This window comes from Ochotona princeps, chromosome 1, assembly GCF_030435755.1.
Source record: "Ochotona princeps isolate mOchPri1 chromosome 1, mOchPri1.hap1, whole genome shotgun sequence".
NCBI classification, from domain to species: domain Eukaryota; kingdom Metazoa; phylum Chordata; class Mammalia; order Lagomorpha; family Ochotonidae; genus Ochotona; species Ochotona princeps.
Genome location: NC_080832.1, coordinates 34,090,216 through 34,110,913, shown reverse-complemented (window position 1 = coordinate 34,110,913; position 20,698 = coordinate 34,090,216). Strand labels below are relative to the sequence as shown.

The 20,698-nt window shown below is 39.9% G+C and overlaps 1 protein-coding gene across 4 annotated transcripts in view; it reads left to right on the top strand.

The window, feature by feature from the left end:
* Positions 1-20,698, top strand: part of LAMA2 (laminin subunit alpha 2) — a 634,064-nt gene that overhangs the window by 463,913 nt on the left and 149,453 nt on the right. For all 4 annotated transcript variants that reach the window (XM_058676547.1, XM_058676596.1, XM_058676658.1 and 1 more), the window contains one exon: positions 14,595-14,706. In XM_058676547.1, the coding sequence (XP_058532530.1) occupies positions 14,595-14,706 (112 nt within the window). The remainder of the gene's footprint in view (positions 1-14,594; positions 14,707-20,698) is intronic.

Here is a 20,698-nt window from a genome sequence, read left to right as displayed (position 1 = left end):
TGGTAGGAAGATAATGGTCTTTTTACTATATCCATAGATTTCTTTATGATTCCAACAGGTTTGCTCATCTTTGGCAAAACTTTGAAGCAATTAATATGTCCTTCAGTAGGTGAATAGATAAATAACTTATGGGACATCCATAAAATGAAATGTTATTCATGATGAAAACCTAATGAGATATCAAGTAATCAAAATACTAGAGAAAGCTTAAATGTGGATTGCTAAATTGATGTCAGTTGGGAAAGGTTACGTACCATATGATTCCAACTATGAGACATTTCAGAATAGATAAAGCTATAGAAATAATAAAATGGTCAGGCTGAGGAGTGGTAAGGGGTATGCAGGCAGAGCATAGAGGATTTTTAGTGCAGTGAAACTATTGTTTATGATATTTGAATGATGGACTCATGCCCATACAAATGCAACACCTAGAGTGAACTCTATTGGAAATATAGGGCATTCTCAATAATAATGATATGTTAGTGTGGGTTCATCAGCTATTCTAATATGCCACTCAAGTGAGGGATGCTGAAAGCAAAAATATCTTCATAGTTTTATCTTTTCTAGAATGTCATATAATTAGACCAAGAATTCAACTTTTTCAGGTTGACTTTTATCCCTTAATAATAACACGCAATTGAGTTTGCTCTATGTTTTCATGCCTTGCTTGCTTGTGCTATTCATTTGTCTTGCCATATCTTGGCTCATTTCGCTGTTCAACTAAAGAGCATTTTGATTGTTTCTGAGTTTTAGCTATATGAAAAAGTTGCTGAAAACATGTAAATGAAGGCTTATATGTAGATACTGTTTTTCAGTTCCCTTGAGCATATACCAAGGAACAAACTTAATTGATTCTATAGTAAAAGGATGTTCAGTTTTGTAAGAAATTGCCAAATTCGCTTTCAAATTAGCTGTGCCTTTTCATTTTGTCGTCTGCTACACTGTGACTTCATGGGCTCTTTAACTATTGAGTTTAAAGTGCTTTGGGTTTTGAACATCCTAATACAAAATTATGGCGTCTGATTCTCTGCATTTCTCCACTGAACTGTGTTGGCGACCTCTTCTTATACTCACCTGCCTTCTTTAATTTCTTTGATGACGCATCCAGATTTTCTCTTCTGTTTATTAATAGAATCATTTTGTCCAATTTTAAGAGATCTTTGCATATCTTGGATAGCAGTCTTTTTCTCAGATTTTTTTTTACAAATATTTTCTCCCATTCTCTGACATTTCTCCTTATTCTCTTGTATCTGTCACAGAAGTTTTTATATTGAATGAAGTCTAGCTGATCATTCGATGTGTTTAGAGGTGTGCCTTTGTTCTTGTATCTAAAAAGCTATTTTCGTACTCAAGGTCATCCAGCTTTTCTCCTGTTATTCTTCTGGAAATTTACAGTATTGCATTTTTCCTTTAGTTGTGGATTCATGTGTAGTTAACTCCAATGCTATTTTTAAATACACTTTCAACCTTAGAATGATTTTCAATTTACAGAAAATTGCAAATACAGTGCAGTGAGGGTCCATGTTCTGCCTCCCCAGTTGCCCCATAGCCAACTTTCTTTCTTCTTTGTTAGGGCGTTGCCTTGTCTCAGCCCATGAGCTGATACTGGATCATTATTGTTTGGTGGAGACTGTACTTTTTTTTTTTTCAAATTTCCTCAGTGAGTGCTAAATGTTCTTTCTCTGCTTATGTATTCATTCCAGGACAGCATTTACATTCAGTAATCACATCTTGTCAGCGTCTGTCTTCTGTGCTGTGTTGGTTTTTCACACTTGATTTTGATGATCTGGACAGTTTTGACAGGTTCAAGTATTTTGTAGGCTGTGCCTCTTTTAGCTATCTGTTTTTGTATTATTTTGTAGAATACCACCATCTCAATGGTTTTCAGCCATAATTGCAAGCATTTAGAACATTTTTTAAGATGGATTTATTTTGGAGACGACAGAAAGAGGGAGAAACAGTGGAAGAGAGGGAGGAGAGAGAAGACAAGGGAAAGGATGGAGGAGAGGAAAGAGGAGAGATGGAGAAGTGGAGGGCGAGAGATGGATTGGTTGCATTCCTATCCTCTGATTGATTCCCCAAATGGCTGCTTCCTCCAGGGTGGACGAGGTAGAAACAAGGATTAGCAGAAAGCTGGACTGAAAACAGAACACCCAGGACTGAAACTAGCAACTTCTATCTGGAACGTGTGCATCTCCTTCAACTGCTTCTACATTTGTTGCTCATTTTTGCATAGGGAATCTGATTCCTTAATATTACTGGGTAAAGCGGATAATGAACCTTCTCAAAACTAATATTTACTATAAAATTTTAGCTATTTTAACTTATAAATATTGATTAAAGTATTATTTATCTATTTCTGTGTACTTTGATGTATCACTGTCTTGTTTCCTTATTTGGAATATTGATTCCTTGAACATGAGAATAATACTTGGCATATTCAGACTGTTCTACAACATGTGTGAAATACTGGAATGCTTTTTGATGAGGTTTGCTATGCCTCTAGAGCCGCTACCCTTAGCTCCTTCCATCTGTCATAGCCAACAGCTTTGAAACATTTGGAAATAGGCATGCATTCATTTCTCACTCTACCGTGGCCTGCATTCCCATGTCCAACCCACTATGAAAACTAATTTTGCAGGATAACCAATCACAAGCTAGTCATTAAATCCAACAGTCACTTTATTAATTTTTCTTGGCTTCCCTGCAGTATTTGTGATCAGCAAATAAGCCAGAAACTCTCCGTAAGATACCCATCTTCCTTTATTGTCCTCCCATGCAGCTAACTCATCAAACACTTGGGCTGCATTTTTACATTCTCCCATAATGCTTAGTTTATGATTATCAAAATAGCTTTCTGGCTAATCTCTCTGCTTCTCCTCTTGTTCTGCAAATCTCTGTACTGTGTAGCTTGAATGCACTTTTTCTTTTAGCTTGCCTTCCCATTGCTCTTGGAATGAAGGCCAAAATCTTCCCATTGGTCGTATCTTGCACCACCCATGTCCCCCATTCCTGATCTGTACTCCAGCTACACTAACCTTCCTTCACTTTATCTTAAAACAGTCTTTCCAAAAATATTTTTTTCTTTTCACTTCCTGCTACATCTTGCTAACTTCTGTTAACTTCAACTCACCTTTCAAATTTCAGTCCCCTAAAGCACTCTGCGTATGATGAGATTTCTCTCTTCATTGTCTGTAGTATATTTTCTTTCATTCCTAGTTATATCCACGTGAGTATTTCCTGTGTTACCCTACACTAAAAGACTTTAAACACCAAAACAACAAGAAGCCTTTTATTTGGCATGGGTTGGGATCTTGGAGATGGGGAATGACTTACATGGTTTCTTGACATTTTACACATGATAGGTGTTCAACTAGTACTTCCTAATTAATTGTGAACAGATTATAGTATTTGGCCAAGTGTATTAAACGTAGATAAGCATAAAATAAGCATCGATTTTAATTTTTCTAAAGTGCATTGAAATTAAGTATAAGTACTTATATTAAGATGAATGCTTTCTTTAATTTAAAGAACTTCTTACGTGTATATCTTCTATAATAGAGGAGATTTCTGTATACTTGATTCAAGTACATAAACCATAAAATTTAGCTTTACATACACTGTTTTTTACTACCTGTTGAGAATTAAATATTCTATGTGAATTATCTTTCAGCTGTCAAATATTTCAGCTGTCAAAATTTTAAAGATCCAAAGGTAACTAATTGGTTTTGTTGCATATTCTCCCTCCTTCATAATGAAAATGAAGTCTTTTTTCAAATGATTCAATTCATTTTCAATAATTTAAATGCCAATAATGTGGGATTACTTAACAATGTGGGAAAATGAAACCGTTTTTTTAATACAAAGCTATTTTTGTATTATTTATGTAATAATTTACTCCTATCATTCATTTTCTGTGAACTTTATGAAGGTCCTTCAGCTTCCTAAGTCTACAAGGTTTTAGGTATACTTTTCAAAGAGTTCAACTGCTTTTGTTGTTGAAAGTGTTATGACACCCATGCTTCACAGTGGTTAAAGATCAACTCATTACATGTTAGTAGAAGGGCGAAATATTAATGCTGTGTAGGAAATTAGCCTTGTAGGACATTGTAAGGTCATCATGTTGGGGACTTAGAAGATACATTTCATGAAATGTTGTTTATACACACCCTAGTTCCTCCCTATGATTCCTGGCTTGCTGTGTGATGTTTCCTCAACATGTGCTCTGCCGATGGTCAAACCAGTCTAGCACAGTGAACCTCCCAAATTATGTGCCAAAATAAAAGTTTGTTCTTCATAAGTAGCTTAACTATTATTCATAGTAACAAAAGCTAACTTTCATAGCAGCCAGCTATGCTTTCTGTTGATGATTTTACATCTTCACCAGTCAAGGGAAAATAGGTAACACAGCAAATTCGTTAGGTTTGAATCTTCAAAAACTTGACACCTGAAATATTTAGGAAGATGGACTTCTTATCATTCTACAGGATTAGCTGGCTGCTGCCTTTCCTTCTATTCTGCTGATTCTGATAACTTGCCTGAAGAATGTGTCACTACACTTAGGCACACAAACTTGTAACATTTTCAGATCACCCTTAAGAGTATCATACAAATGATTAGCTCTTAAATTTCATTTCTGTAGTAAGCCATATGAATCTGTACATGCAAAGGTGGGAGGCATCTAAGCAGTGTTGTCTCTTCAGTAGTTAGCCATACTCCATTACATTCTAGTTTTAACATAAAGACAGCAGAAAATGAAAGACTTTAGTAATATCCAACCAAGAAAATTATGTGCAGATTTCACAAGTCACAGCGAGAGCTGCTTGAGCTAAAGCAAAAAAGTAACTGCTACATTGTTCAGAAGTAGATTAATGCATGCCTAATGGTAATGCATGCCAGCTGGATATAAATACTCTTTAAAAACACAAAGAAGAAAAGAAAAAGGACCTGGTTGAATGAGCTTGAATATAAAAAATTAATCAAAGATTAAAAAGATGTATGAGATACTGTATTAGGCATCAGTTTAAAAAGAACATTGGAAAGATTTTAGAAGAAGCAAGATGTAAAAATAAGAACAGTATCAACAGCGTGTACTGAGTGAACTTGATTGATGTCTGACCTTTGTAGTGGTGGTATCTCAGTGATACTGGTGACACTCTCATCTCTGCTACCATGAGGTGACTATGTATTTGTTATAGCCTTTCTTTATGGAGTATTTCAGAGTGCTGACAAGAAAGACCCTTGAACGTAGTTACTGTGCAGGGTCACATGATTTTTAAAAATATATCTAGATGACGTTCTGATATGGATATCAAAATACATTAATTTGTACTCAGTACACGCTGTTGATACTGTTACATGAGTGCTAAATGCTACCTTATAAAAGCTATCTAAAAGCTAGTTTGCCTCTTTCCATGTTTCATTAAATTACCAACTTCATCTCCTATACTTCCTCCTTATTCACAATTTAGTGTCCTCTTGAGTATTTGACAAATATCATCTCATTTATCTTAATGTTTTTCAGGATCCCTTTCATTCTCTTTTTCTTATTTTTACATTTTGACGGTGTGAAACTAGGGATTATGTTTTCTCTGTTTCTTTAAAGACAGAAAGAAATGAGACATGAGAGTGTTTTCTGCCCTTCCAAGTAAGCATATAAACATAGGGTGCAGCTCAGCCTGCCTGTGCAACCCTAGTTTTAGACTGTGAGCTCACAGGAATCCATGGCTTTGGTGCCAGGAATTTGACATCTCCTCTCCTGGAGTAAACAGGAAAGGAAGCGCACATCATGTGTCCTTCATCATGAAGGCTCTTCAGCAGTACTCTGTTGGCCCCAAAGAGTTCTGCCTAGTCCTTACCCAAGCAGCACTGGATCCCATGTGTAATTACAGGCCCAGATTTGAACTACTATCAAAACAGTGTCTAGCATTCAGAGCAGTGAGGCTGGGTGTTCTTATGCCTGGCTATCCTTCCAAACACTCAGCTGCTGTTCTTGAGTAGCAGTTTCCTTTGACACTCTAAAATTGCTTGGAACACTGCTCACCCATGTGCACTTGCTGGCAAGCCTAGCACAAGGCATATGGTCAGTTTGAATGGCGTTGGTAATGCTCCAAAGGGCATTAGAACTTCAAGGGTGTTGGTTTGAATAGAACTGTAGCAGGTAATCAGCCAGCATCTGTTACTGCTGCAACTGACCAAGAACTATACAGTCACAGACACAAGAGAAAAGTGAGAACTAGCCTTAGTGATGGACATTTGGTAGACAGAGCAAACAGATAACACAGCACAACACATTTTCATCATGATTGATGAAAGGGAAGAACATGCTATAATAGGCAAGGGTGGCCTTATGCAGAAGATGAAAGTAGAAGTGAATCTTTTCAGGTTTGATTCATCTTGATGAGTAGAAAGAAGCTGAGAAGCAATGATACAAATAAAATCTTTCTGATAATATTCAAAGAGCTGGAAGAAGAATGAAATTTATAGTTTGGCAACATCAGTTAGCAAAATCTCTGTGTTGTAATATACTTATCAACAAACATGTTTGGAGCTGGATGTGAATAGATGCTCAGGACATGTGGAGCCAGCACTATGGCACTGCCGACAGCACTGGCATACCATATGAGTGCAGGTTGTAGTCCCAGATGCTCTGGTTTCAATACGGCTCGCTGCTTATGTGCCTGGAAAAGCAGCAGATGATAACCCAAGTACTTAAGCCCTGCCATCCATGTGGAAGAATATAAAAAAACTACTGGTTGCAGCATATCCCACCCTCTGCTTTTCCCAGCCTCATCTGGAAAAGGAACCATTGAATGGACTCTATCTCTGTGTGTGTTTCTTGCTTGCTTTTATAATTTTACCTTTCAAACAAAATTTACCTTTCAAATAACAATTTAAAAAAAATTATTTTCAAGTCGAAATTCTTGCTTTCTTGCTCTCTTAGATTTTTATCTTGCAGTTGGAAAAGTAATCAATAAATTGGCAAGACAGTTACTTTTATATATTTTCATTTCATTTCATTTTATAACATCGTTTCATAGGCTGTGATGTTCCCCCATCCCCTCCCCGTGCTCTCCCCCCATGGTGGATTGCTCCACCTTATTGCAGTATTACAGTTCAAACCCAGTCTTGTTTCTTTCATTGCAAGCATGTGCCATGCATAGAGTCCAGCATCTTATTGTCCAGCTCAATTCAACAGTTTCTTGGGGAAATCAACTCTGATCTGAAGGCATAGCTGGCAGAATATCGTTCTGACCAATTAAAAGCCATAACATAACATCAACAACAGTTCCCAACATTATGGGGTTAGTTAACATTGTATTGAGTGACTGATATGTTAGACACTGCGGGTTCTTAACCACATCCTGTGACTACTTCATTAACATTTCAATTATAGTTTGTATACAACTGGCTTCTATCTACCTTAAAATGGCTATAGGATACTATTCAGGTGTCTCGTGTCTGTTTTCATTTTAGTATTTAGCAGTTTATTGTGTTGAAGCATAATTTTTACTGAACTTGGCAGATTTTAGAACAGTCTGTACTGGCTTATAGCTTTAACAAGGCGTATGACACCTATTGAAGCATAGAACACTGTTGGGAGGGGTGTGCAGAGAAATCCTCCATACCCTAGTTAGGAGTAATTTATTTTCGTGTCCTACCTAATAAGGTATGTGTGAGTCCCCACTGATCGTTTCTTGTCTAGTTCTAAGCTTTCCTTGTTGTTTTCTGTCTATTCTAATTTTGTGTTGTTGTTTGTTTCATTTCATTTTGGGGAGGGGCTCCGGGGCAACCCTGACTCGAATCAGCATTAGACAATAGTAAAACCACTAAGACATAGGGGGTATCAAGAGCGATCCTGACAACCTCTTAACAGGAGGTCATATGCACAGAGCAGGGTGATCCCAGAGTGGAGCAGGTGGACAAGAGGAGATTTGTATCCCGACCCTGGAGACTCCCAGATCCTCACCAAGGACTATCAGTATGGGCACCAAGGACTACATTCCAACTGTCAAAGGAGACCATGGATAATTGGAGTGCCTTCAGAGGCTAAGTACTCTGAGGTCATCCACTTCCATTTGAATCTCCCACATGGGATAGAAGAAGTCCAAATCCCTCCTCTCAGAGCTCAATGTCACTGGAACAACAGCCAGAAGCCCTGAGCGGTCTACAGAAACAGAACAATAAACTCTCTCCGAGACTAGGGAAAGGAGCTTTCTCTGGTCCTTACTTAGTTCCAACACTGGGTCCCCACCCTCTCTTGCAAAGACAGTTACTTTTTAAAGTGTTTTTGTTCATTTTAAAGAATCATTTACTTGAAAGAATTGCAGATGGAGAGACATAGAGAGACAGGTATGTCTTCCATTCCCTGGACCACTTCCCAAATGGTTGCAACGACCAGGCTTGACCAGGTCAAAGCCAGGAGTCAGGAAATTTCTCCAGGTCGCTCATGTGTATGCATGAGCCCTAGCAGCTGGGCCATGTTCCACTGCTTTTTGAGGCTCATCAGCAGGGAGCTGGATTGGAAGTAGAAAGGGGGCTCAATCAGGCACCCATAAATATGCTGGTGTTGCAGCTGGTGGATTAACCTGGTAATCCATAACATCAGCCCCAACAGTAACTTTTTTATATAACTAAATAAGTATTTCTAAAATACATGTGCTTCACAGGGAGCTGGGACTGAATCCCAAAAGCAGGAGTGAGTTTTACTAAGTAAAAATCAGTTTAGAAGCAATGAACAAGTGGTGCCATGTGCTGCCCAGATGGTACCCGAGGAATGGTATTCTAAGAGTGGATGGTTAAATTAAGATCTGATGAATGACAGGAGTTGAGTTTCTGAAAGAATCGAGGAGAAACTCTTTCTGCACAAAAAAGAACACAACACAAAACACACAAAACAAAGAATAAGAAGAATTTTGCTTATTTTGTATACATGAAGGAAGATAGAGGTTGAATAATTTTTCAATATCTTAGTGATAATTTTTTTAAATGATTTCTTATGGTACTAGCAAAATCCTTGGCATCTTTGATGAAAATAATCAGTGCTAAGACTGAAAGCTTTGTGAGTGATGACTCATAGTACCACGTAAAGGAGTAAGTTAAAAGTCAGGGAACAAGACCTTGATCATCTGCAACTTAAGAGATAATTTATGAATATACATCTATTCTAAAGAATTATGTTTTCAGCTATTAGGAAGAGCGTATAAGAATATTATTTGGTGGGTCTGCAATGGTAGACTAGCAGCTAAAGTCCTCACCTTGCATGCGCCGGAATCCTATATGGGGGCCAGTTCTAATCCTGGCAGGCCTGCTTCGCATTCAGCTCCCTGGCTGTGGCCCGGAAAGCAGTCAAAGACGGCCCAAAGACGTGAGACCCTGCACTCATGTGGAAGACCCGGAAGAGGCTCTGGGCTCCTGGCTTCGGATCGGCACAGTTTCTGCCCTTGTGGCCACTTGGGGAAAGAATCAATGCACAGAAGATCTTCCTCTCTGTCTCTCCTTGTCTCTGTATATCTGACTTTCTAACAAAAATAAAAATAAATAAATCTTTAAAAAATTATTTGGCAATATTTAAAAGGTGTAAGGCAAAAGATAAATTTTAAATTCAAATTAAAGTATACCTTTTCAGAGTAATAGGAGATAATGAAAGTTGGTATCATTAATTCTTAGACTAGATCTTAGAAACTGCTCATAATATAGACAAAGTTCTTTACTATGGTGTTTGTAGTTTATGAATATAGGCATGGTGATGTAGAGTACAATGAAGTACACACTAGAGAAACATTTAAAGCATTTAGAGTGCCAATAGATAGAAGTGACCTAAGGTGATAAATTTAAGGCACTGTTTTTTTTTTAAAATGATCTTTATGAGTGAGTATGTGTGTGTGGGTGCATGTTAAACAATTTTTGGTCAATCTTGATGGCAAACATGCATATGATACTATGTTTAGGGAATGCAATGTTTGCAGCCACTATGACAAAAGCAGAATTTGAGAAACTTAGAGATTACATGCCTTTATTTCCAAAGAGAATTTTTTAAAAGCCTAAAGGTGAAATAATTTCATTATTAACATCTAGAACAATGAATCCTGAATATTGTCCCTTGATGGTAACCTCCAAATTTGTGTATGTCCTAAGAACTGCAAAGAGGAAACTTAGAAATTTCTCAGTGGATTCTTCATTCATACTTTTATTTGTGGTGACACCACAGCTTGAGAAATTCAGTGGTGATATTTCAACTTTATGTACCATTATGCAAAGCTGTGAAAACTACCATGAATTAAATATTTTGCTGCCACTGGGAAATCATTGACTGCAATACAATACCTGTAGAATCTCTTAGAATGTACTTTACAGGCCAGATATTTTTTATTGTATTTTTGACAATCTTTACGTTGTTAATTAGGGTAAAAAGGTACAAGGGCTACAGGGAAGTGGGTAAGAATATTATTTCCCTATTGTTTCCTTCTTATATCTGAGGTAAAGGGAATATTGAGGGAGAAGTCCACCCAGTCTCCCACCCATCCCAGGACACCAATGTGGAGCATGCTCTGAGATACTTGCTCAAGTGGTTTTGATAGTTCACCAGTTATGAATTGCTGTCAATCTTGCCACTCCAGGCACAATGAGGTCGTTGAAGAATCCACTGATTGACATAGTCCATCATACAGTCTCCATTCGTCCAGTATTTCACTGCCAATATATAGTTGAGGTGATGGATTGACCTGTTCTGTTTTCCGTCTTTTCTTGGTTAGGGCTCTGAGTCCTCCATTTCGACTGGGGAGATCCCCAAAAGAAACTTTGAGGTGTTCCCAGACCAGATTCTTGTATGTACTAGCAAGTACAGGGCCCGCCACAGTCCATGACCCCGATCATCTGATGATTGCAACTGCTGGGTTGGTTCTGTTTTCAGCACCGACTTCCACTGGAACCAATGGGTGTTGCAGTCAAGCCTGGTTCTGCCCAGCATACACTCGGCCCTCATATAAATCAGTGGGAGCAACAGCCTAGTCAGAGTGACCCACAATAACCCCAACCAGGCCTGCCCCTACCCTGGTTTGACCCAGTCCAGTCTGCCCCATATCCCATTTGGCTCTCATACATGTTGGTGGGTATTGAAGCTTAGTTCTATCTAACCAGCTCAACTATCCAGCCCTCACAGATGTTGAGTGCCACTCTATCTAGCCACCCCAGCCCCTGTCCTAGTTTTTTGTGCCCTCCCATGGGAGTGGTAACCCAAGAGGGAGGAGCCCACTATTTCCCTCCCAGTTCTCTCTCACTCGCAGATTATGTACTCTCCAGGTGGTTCTGTGGTTAGACTTGACAGTATTAGCCCCCAGTGCCAGCTGATGCTGTGGCTAAGTCCAAACAACCCTAACCCACTCCAATTTTGTTTGCACCAGTAGGAATAATCAGCTCAGCCTGGTTTTTCCCTGATCTGGTGTGCATGAGGCGCACAGGTGCTATAGCCCTGCCTAATCTGGTCTGTCCCCATCCAGGCTCACACTGTCCAGTGGGAGTAGCTGTCCAGCAATGGAACCACCCCTTACTCCCCTGACAGCTCCGTCCCTCCCTTCCTGATTCTCATGTGTACTGGTTGGGTGTTGCGGTCACATCTGGCATAGGCTTTCTGTGTTGTGTACTGCTTTTGTCGTGACCAAACTTGGCTCGACCCACACTCTGTTCCGGTGTTTGGATTTGCCAGTGGATGACATGAACTGATTCAGCCTGGTCTGCCCCCGACCCATGCCAAATGTATGCCTGTGGGACACTTTCCATGACCTCTTCTGGGCTGTTTCCTTCCATGCTTCTTGCACTTACTTGCAGGGTCTGTGTCCTGCCAGAGGAGTTGCCCAGGCTCCTCCATCAGAACCCCTCCTAGTGCCAGGTTTCGTGCATACCAGTGGGTCCATGAGCCAGCACTACTCAGTTCACCTCCTGTCCTTGCAGGAACAGTGGCTTTTCTTAACTGGCCTTCAACCCATTCTGGTTCTTGCTGTTGGATGTTTCAGCGTAGCCACGGCTCATCCATACCCACATATAGCTCATACATGGCTCAGTTGAGGTTGAGACCTAGCCTAGTCTGTCCCACATCTACCCTGGTCCTCCAGAACACCAGAAGGTGTTGCAGTCTGACCTGGCCCAGTGCGTCAAGTCCCAGTCCACACTTGTGCCAAGGGAGACTACAACTGTAATCCAATCAGAACGCAGCCCCATTCCAGTCCATGCACCCCTTAGAGGGAACCTCAACCCAGCTGGGGTTTCGCCTTAGCTCCCCAACCGGGCCTGTTCCCAGCCAGTGTTCAGCATGCCAGTGGTTGCTGTGACTCAGCTTGGCTCAGCCTATCACCTGTCGCGACCCCTGCCTTAGACACTGTGGCTCCGCGACTGTGGCTCAAACAGACCAGTTGGTGCAAGAACCTAGCTGGGCATGTCTTGTGCTCCATCCTGGTTTCTAATTTAACTTGTGGGCTAAGGTTTGCTCAGTACTGCCCAGTATGCCCGTTCCATCGCCTTTTCATACACTGATGAGCAGTTGGAGCTACTTTGCCCAGCTTGTCTGACCCCCAGGTCTGAACCACCAGTTCACCAGTGGGAGCTATGACTCATCAGAGGAGTTTCCCAATTTCTCCCCTTGATCCCCTCCTAGACCGAATTCTCATACATGCCATTGGGTTTTAGGCCAGTGCCTGGCATAGACTGGCCTTCCTTTTGGCCTTGCATGAGCTGGTGAGAGTATCAGCCTGGCCTACCCCACACCCTACTCAGGATGCACATTCGGGTGCTGCTGCCTTGACCTGTCCAGACTGTTGAGGGTTCCTTTACCTGTGATTGATGGTAAGTTCCTTGGTCACATCTAGTTTAGTCCATCACCAGCCCCATTCTTAAGCTAACCAGTGGGGCTAGAATTTCCACAGGGTTTGGCCCACACAACCCCCGCATAATCTACCCCCAGATATGGTTCTCGAATGCTAGTTAATGTCATGGCCCTGCCTACTGTGACCCCTCTGCTGATCCATCATCATTTCAGGTAATGGTACATCCTGCTGGACAAGCCCGGAGCCTTAGCTTTTGCATGAATTCATGTTTGGTACTCAGCATTGTTAAGTAATTACAGGTTCTTCAGAGGAAGAGTTACTGTCATTGGGAATCTTTAGGATTGATTCACATCCCCAAAGCACTGTAGGTTGAGCATGGAGCTACCTAAGCAGTGAATATAAGAACCAAAATCTCAGAGCTCCCTGGCCAGGTGGCCAGCAGGCAGAGCCTGGCGCCAAATGGCGCACTGGCCGCCTGGGGACAGCTCACCATGTGCTCATGGTGGCTGGAGCCAGGATCCAAGCAAGATGCCGCTTCCTGAGCACCGCCCCCAACCCCCAGCTGCCAGGTGGCTGCTGGAAGCTTAAACCCCCAGCCCCAAGGTCACACCCCTCCCCAATCCCATCCTGGTCCTGGATTCCGGGCCTGCCTAACAAAGCCCTGGAGACTTACCCCAAAGGGAGCAGCTCCTGGAGCCCAGGCAGCAGATCAGATATTTAATTCTATTTAAAATCCACTTCTGAATGTAATTAAATATTTAGCCATGTTTAGAATTCAGGTAGTGAGGACAAAGCTGTAAGATATTGAACTCTGACAACTTGAATATTATTCAAAATTGTATTGAAATATTATATCTGTGATTTATGATCTACAGTTAGATTGTTCATTTTTTTACATTAAAACAAGTCATATTTATTAGTATGTGCATACACATTTAGAAAGGTGAAGTGTGAACCTATTTCAAGATGCTCTAAACCTGTAGTATCTCTTAAAGAATTGGGACACACACACCACTTGTATTTGTCTAAGCATGGTATATGGTAATTGTAAGCATTCTAACTGCATTGTGTTACATCAAATGGTATTTTCAGTGTGATAACAGTGACTACATAGAAGCAGGCTCTTCGAGAGGTGGAGCTGTTTGAGGTTCTCCTCGATGTTGCTGATAATGTGTTGTGATTAACACCTGTATCCCTGATGATATTATAAGGGAAAAGTTAGCATGTATTTTTCCTTAAACATTTCTCATCTTTAAAGTATTCTAAAACAGGCACTCACTAATGAGAAGCTAAGCATTTCCCCCTTTGTTTCTTTAATTAACATATTGATCTAAGCCGAGTCTGCATGTTCAAGCTTATTGAGACAGACTGCCTGCCTCTCCCTTGAGGTCATCTTTGCACTTTACACTTTTTTTTTTCCAGTAAATAAAATATGGACAAAACTGTTAAAATAAAAGAGGCTGAAAATCCCATTATAGACCTTTGGCAATAATACCTTAAAGATATTTCAAAAATAATTGTGCTTTATTGCTTCTTCTGTGCCATTGTGTATAATGAGAGTTTTAAAAGACCAAATACAACTCTGTGATTTTCATTTAATAGAAGAAGTAATAAAGTTTAATTGTATACTTGAGCGTGGGGCCTCATTTCCAGTACCTCTGATCAATAATTCATTGATTGTCTTTGGCTCAAAGTAATAGTTGAAAGAAAATGTAATAGCTGGCCATGGGTTTGTCATCTCTATTAATTATGGTTTTCCAAAATTTGAACCATTAGGCTACCAAAGTGACAGCAGATGGCGAGCAAACCGGACAGGATGCTGAAAGGACCAACACCAGAGCAAAGTCTTTGGAAGAATTCATCCAGGAGCTGGTCAGGGATGCAGAAGGTATTGGAAAATACTTATTTTACTATTATTTCTGGCAAAATAAAAACACAAAAATAGATTACATGTGACTGGAATTTCTCTTGTCACTGATAACATTTAAATTCAAGTTTTAAAAAGTATTTTAATTAAGACATTTGAGTACAAAATCTGCTTCAATCTATAACCAGCTGTGTGGAATTAATAACATTCTTCTGTGAATTAATGATTACAAGTGTACACTAGCAGTCAGTTCTTGAGAAATGACTCTCAGGGTTAACTGGTAAGCAAATTCTGCTTGGCTTTTGTTTATATTCCAACTCTTTAAAGACTTTTCGCTAAGCAAACCAGTTTTATCATTGCATTCAGCACTCTAAAGAACATTTTAACTTCTCAAAGTGGTCTATAATGAACTAGCTTTTATTGAACACCATTTGCTTGCCATTTAAATGTGCTCCTTTGTTACATAGAGTGAGAGAGATCACACCAGACACAAGTGTAGGATGTAAGTAGGAGTCTTGATTAGCCAAGCTTGGTGACAGCAGCTCCCACTACACTCCAGGAATCACTGTGCTGCATGGCGAAAGTCAGGGGTTTTGAAGCAACTAGGGATTTTTTTCTCAACCCATTCCATCAGTGGACTGCATTCTAATTGGCATACATCACAAATAATCCAGTCAAATTGGGCACTGTGCATTTTGAATCCAATCAACGTAAATTCAGACTATACTTTAAGCCAATCAGCTACCAAATATGTTTACGCAGAGATAACTGCCATTAGCTATGCTTGAAACTTAGTCAAGGATTTAAAATGGAGTTACATCTGCCTAATGCTCTGGGGGGATATCACCTGCCTCTGGGGGGTTATCACCCCTCAGACTGTTATCAGGCACACAAACTCCAGCACAAAATTCTCCAGGCTTAACTTTATCTCAGTATGATTGGGATTCACAGAAAAATCATCTCTGTGCCAAAATCCATATTAAGAAACTTAGAGAAAACAGTTAACATCCGCCAACATCAGAAACAAAATCTTCTTAAAAACAGACATTTTCATTGTTCCTTGGTGTTCTGCGTTTTCGATATTTTGCTTTGTAATATAGCTAACTGCATCAGGATGGAGCATGACCTTCAAGGCTGATCTTCACTGTAATTCATATACCTCACAGGCCACAAAGAAACAAAAATTCCTGAAGATCTCTCGCTGCAAATAGCAACAGAAATTTAATCTGTGGCTTAACATGAGACACATGTGTCACAGTCTGAGGCAAACGTGACATTTCCTAGGAATATCTCAGTGGATGCCTGGTGGTTGATATCCATCCAGATGAGGGTGTTCTTCCCCAGTTATTATTTTTCATTGATGTTACTTGGAAACAGCCTAACTTCTCAAAAACAACAAGAGCAACAACAAAACCCCTTGGGTGTTGGGTGGTTTCACACTGTGTGGGACTCTGAAGGCACTAGTTAGTATTCCAGAAACTTTGTTTCCTTCTGTCCAAAATCTCAAACACTCATCACAATGCAGCCTGTCCTGGGGCTTCTTCCATTGAAATCAAATGCACTGCCCATGAGAACAAAGGTTAATATTACTTTTATCATGTTCTACTATCTGTTTACTGTTTTTCCTTTACCATTAGCTCTTCACCTCCTGACAAAGGGAGGTGCATACTCATGGTTACACGTTTTGATAGATGATACCCCAAAAGCTGGATGGAGGTGTTTCTATAGACACCTCAAAACTGGATCCATTCACCCAGCATGCACAGAACCAATCACTGAAATTGGGCTGGTGGAAGATAGGGGGCATTTACTGCAGAGTGCAGAGCAAGGAACAAGGGCCTATCTTCTAGTTCCTGGGCTTCTCAAAGGGTAAAGTTAAAGACATTTAGGGGTTGAAGTTCAGAAGAGAGGTGGAGGTATATAGCCAGCATGTGTCCATGTGTGGTTGAACGTGGTGCCCATAGCCATCCTTTAAAATATTGACAATACTGTGTTCTTCATGGAGATTTGATGATGGCTGACTAGGCTCCAGTCACTATGGGGTGGGGCAGGGGAGGTGCTGGGAAACACATGCACATGGAAATTATGTTCCAAACCTGGAATTTCCTGAAAAAAAATTTCTTGGGACAATACCAGCTTCCTAGGTCTTATCTACTGGAGAAGAAAATAGCATCATGCACCTGACAGTTAGAAACTTGTAGGGCCAGCTGTACTACTCCCTCAGTTCAGCTTGTTCATTGTAAGTTGATTTACTATCAAAAAGACAGAATGAAAATATTTTAAAGCAGAAATTTTTTAAATGCATTTGAAATCCAGAGTTACAGACAGGGATGGGGAGATAGATGGAGAGACAGAAGGAGGGATGAAGAGGAGAAGAATGAGAGAGAGACAAAGGTCTTCCATCCACTGTATCACTCTCCAGATTGCCTCAACAGCAAGGGCTGAGCACCACCAAAGCTGGGAGCTGGGAACTTCGTCTCGGTCTCCGACACGGGTGGCAGGGTCCCAAACATGTGGTATCCTCTATTGTTTTCCCAGGCATATTAGCAGGGAGCTGGATCCAAAGTCGAACAGTCGGGACTTGAACCAATGTTTATACCAGATGCCTTTTCTTGCAATCAGCAGCTTTACCTGCTCCTCTGCAACATTGGTCCCTGTAGACAATGTTTATTCTAAGGGAGGGAAACTAGGAAACTGAGGTCTAATGATATGTAACATGTGCTTTTATGGCACTCAATTTCAATTACACTTTGGTTAATAGGAATATTCCCCCAACCCACAGGTGTTAGGGGGCATTGTACAGTCTGTAAAGCTCGCATTGCCCCTCCAGCGTACAGAGAGGAAATAAGGTTTAATACAAACTTTAAAATTCAAAATCCATGGTCACCATCAAAAAGGTGTTACTTCTTACCAAAGGTGGCTCTTATTCCCTGAATAGTGAATTAATCTGATGGTTTGATTGTGTCGTCCAGATGGGCCTCTTCTTCTTTTTAAGGTTTATTTATTTATATTGGAAAGGCAGATTTACAGAGAGAGTGTAAGACTGAGAGAAAGATCTTCTATCCAGTGATTCACTCCGCAAAGGCCACAGTGGCAGGAGCTGAGCTGATCAGAAGCCAGGAAGAAGGAGTCTCTTCTAGGTCTGCCATGTAAGTGCAGAATCCCAGTGCTGTGGGACACCCTCTACTGCTTTTCCAGGCCATAGCAGGAAGCTGGATGGAAGTGGAACAGCTGTGACATGAAGTAGCACCCATACGGGATTTGGGCAATTGCAAGGGGAGGATTAGCCATCCGAGCCATTGTGCTGTGCCCAAGTGAGGCTCTTTTTACTAACTCAACATGCAGTGGCCAATGAAGTCACCAAAGCTGCAAAAAGATAACATGATTCACTTTTTCCAGCATTGGATAGCATTCACCCTATTACAAAAATTTAATGAAATCTCAATTTTTAAAATATATCAATATTATAGTAAATCCTTACTGATCTAGTGCAAAGATTGTCAGTTCAGGAGAGAAAGTGAAAAAAAAAGGAAGAAAGGAAGGCAAAGGAGCCAGGGAGAGTGAAAGTAAATCCAAAAGCTGAAGTGACTTGCTCAACCTTAGTATAGTCTTTCTTTTTCCTCCCTTTCAAAACTAAAACAATGGGGGATAATCATTAGAATGTTTGCATCTTATTTATTGCAATGAATTGCTGTAACAAAAGTGAATGCTGCAATCTGACCTTTGTCTATCTCAAAGTAATTTTGTATTTACATAGTAAAATACTTGTCCTATTTCTCCTTAAAAGTCGTAGTCTCTTTATACATAATCAGCTTCTATTCAGTGAAGGCATTTTTATCTTGCTATAATTTTGTAATATCTACTGTGCTATGTATGAGATCTGATTACATCATGAATAAATGATATTTTCTTCCATGGATTGTTAAAATTAATGAATGAGACATCGTAAACTCATTATTGTTTGTGTCCAGAATCAAAACAGGCCTTAGTAACTGCTTGGTTCCCTTCTATCCTGTTTCTCAGGTCACAGTGTTTCTCAGATCAGTATCTCTCATTTTTTATAAACTTACTCATCAAAATTTTTTTTGAGATTTAATGTGAAAAATAGTTTTGTATCTTCAGAGGAATGATTTTTATTTTGTTGTTACTCTGTATGTATACTAAAGAGAGGATATATACCTTTTTAGAGTAAATAACACATTTGTCTAAAAATACTCGTAGGTGTTCCAAGATATATATCAACACATACATACAAGCGTACATACATAAATGATAAAGCTATAAAAGGTCCAATGTTTTAATTGATGGAAATGATGTATTCTGTCTTAACATGATGTCATTTTACAAAAGGCAAATTTTCTATCTTCAAATAACAACTTTCTGTGTTTTCCCTAAAGCTTTTAATTTTCAAAAGCAGTGGTATGTCTTCCAAGACTACTTTTCCCTTTGTTTCTGTAACATATCTTTCTCTTTCCACCAAATTCTTGGCAGAATAGAGCATTAGTAATATAACACAATGAACATAGTGAGATCTTGTTCATGTTCTTTGTTTACAATACTGCTTAGGCCAAAGACCTATACTAGGTAACATTTTGAAATGATTTCTCTTAGAAAAACTCACCAATATATTCATATAATCAAGTAAAAAGAGCCCTGAAAATTGAGAGGTGGCATTTATCACTTTTGTTACTTTTTAGGAAAGTGAATATAAATGATGTCAGTAGTTACAGTTGCTTAAAATCAGCTGTAAAGACAGACAACACCAAAGCTACCACCAAATCTACCACTTTTCTTAAAATCTTAGAAGCAGAAATACTGTGGTGTGCTTCCTACATGATCTGCTAGATCAGGGGACACAATAATTAGTTCATAATCATGCTACTTCCATAACAAATCAGACATGGGTTATTAGCAGTTGATATGTCACTGAAAATATTGGTGGGATCTTGGGAAGAGTCCTCGGCTTATGTCCAGATATGACCACTGCACACTGGACTAAGAACCACCCTCAGTGGCTTCTAACAATATAACATCCAGGCAGTGATTTATTCTGTACTAGGAATGACTTCATTATTTGTTATTGTGTGACTGAAATTTTTATGCAATGAATAACTCTGGCTGTCTTAGTCCATTGTGGCTGCTACAACAAAAATTAGTGCAGCCTTAGTGACTTAGAAACAACAGAAATTTCTTTCTTCCACATCTGGAGATGAAGAGGCACAAGATTAACAGATTTGCTTCATGTGGGTCCCTGCCTGCTTCCTCAATGGCTGCCCTCTCACTATAACTTGACACTGTAAAAGGGACAGGGGATGTCTCTGACTCCCATTGCATAAGGACGCTGATCTCAATCCCACCCTCAAGATCTCATCTACTCTCACAGTCCTTCCCTTCAAATACCTTCACATTGTAAGTTTCAAAATCAGAGCGACTGGTTCAAGTCCTGCCTCCTTGGCTTTCTGTCCAGCTTCTGTCTGCTGTGCATTCCGGAAAGAGAGAAAATATGTCCCAGAGGGAGTTCCAACTTTGGCCCTCTCTCTTTGTAACTCTGGATTTCAACTTACTAAATTAATGCTCCATAGAACATACGTTAGGAAACTTTAAACTAAGCTAGTAGCGTGACTGCACAAATGTTTCAATTCACCAGTTTTTCAGACTTTTATTTGACATAAGAATTCTTCTTCCAAATGAAATTTTGCCCTGAACACCACCTATAAAACAAGTTCCTGGCAGAACAGCCATCTGTAAAATACCTGAAGCACCTGGAGAATCCTAATATTCCAAGGAGCACAGCTTGAAGCCCCATTTAATGCATAATAAACACGGACTCTCACGATGGATGGAATTGCTGGAAGGTTCCTTTCAGGCCTAATCTATGACCCTTGTCCCCACATCAGTGCTCCATTCCTTACAGCCTAAACAAAAAAAAAAAAAAAATGAGCACTAGACAACTGTGGGGAAATGCACTGCACATTCATTTTCAGAGATCTCCTGGCTGATGGTATTTCTATAC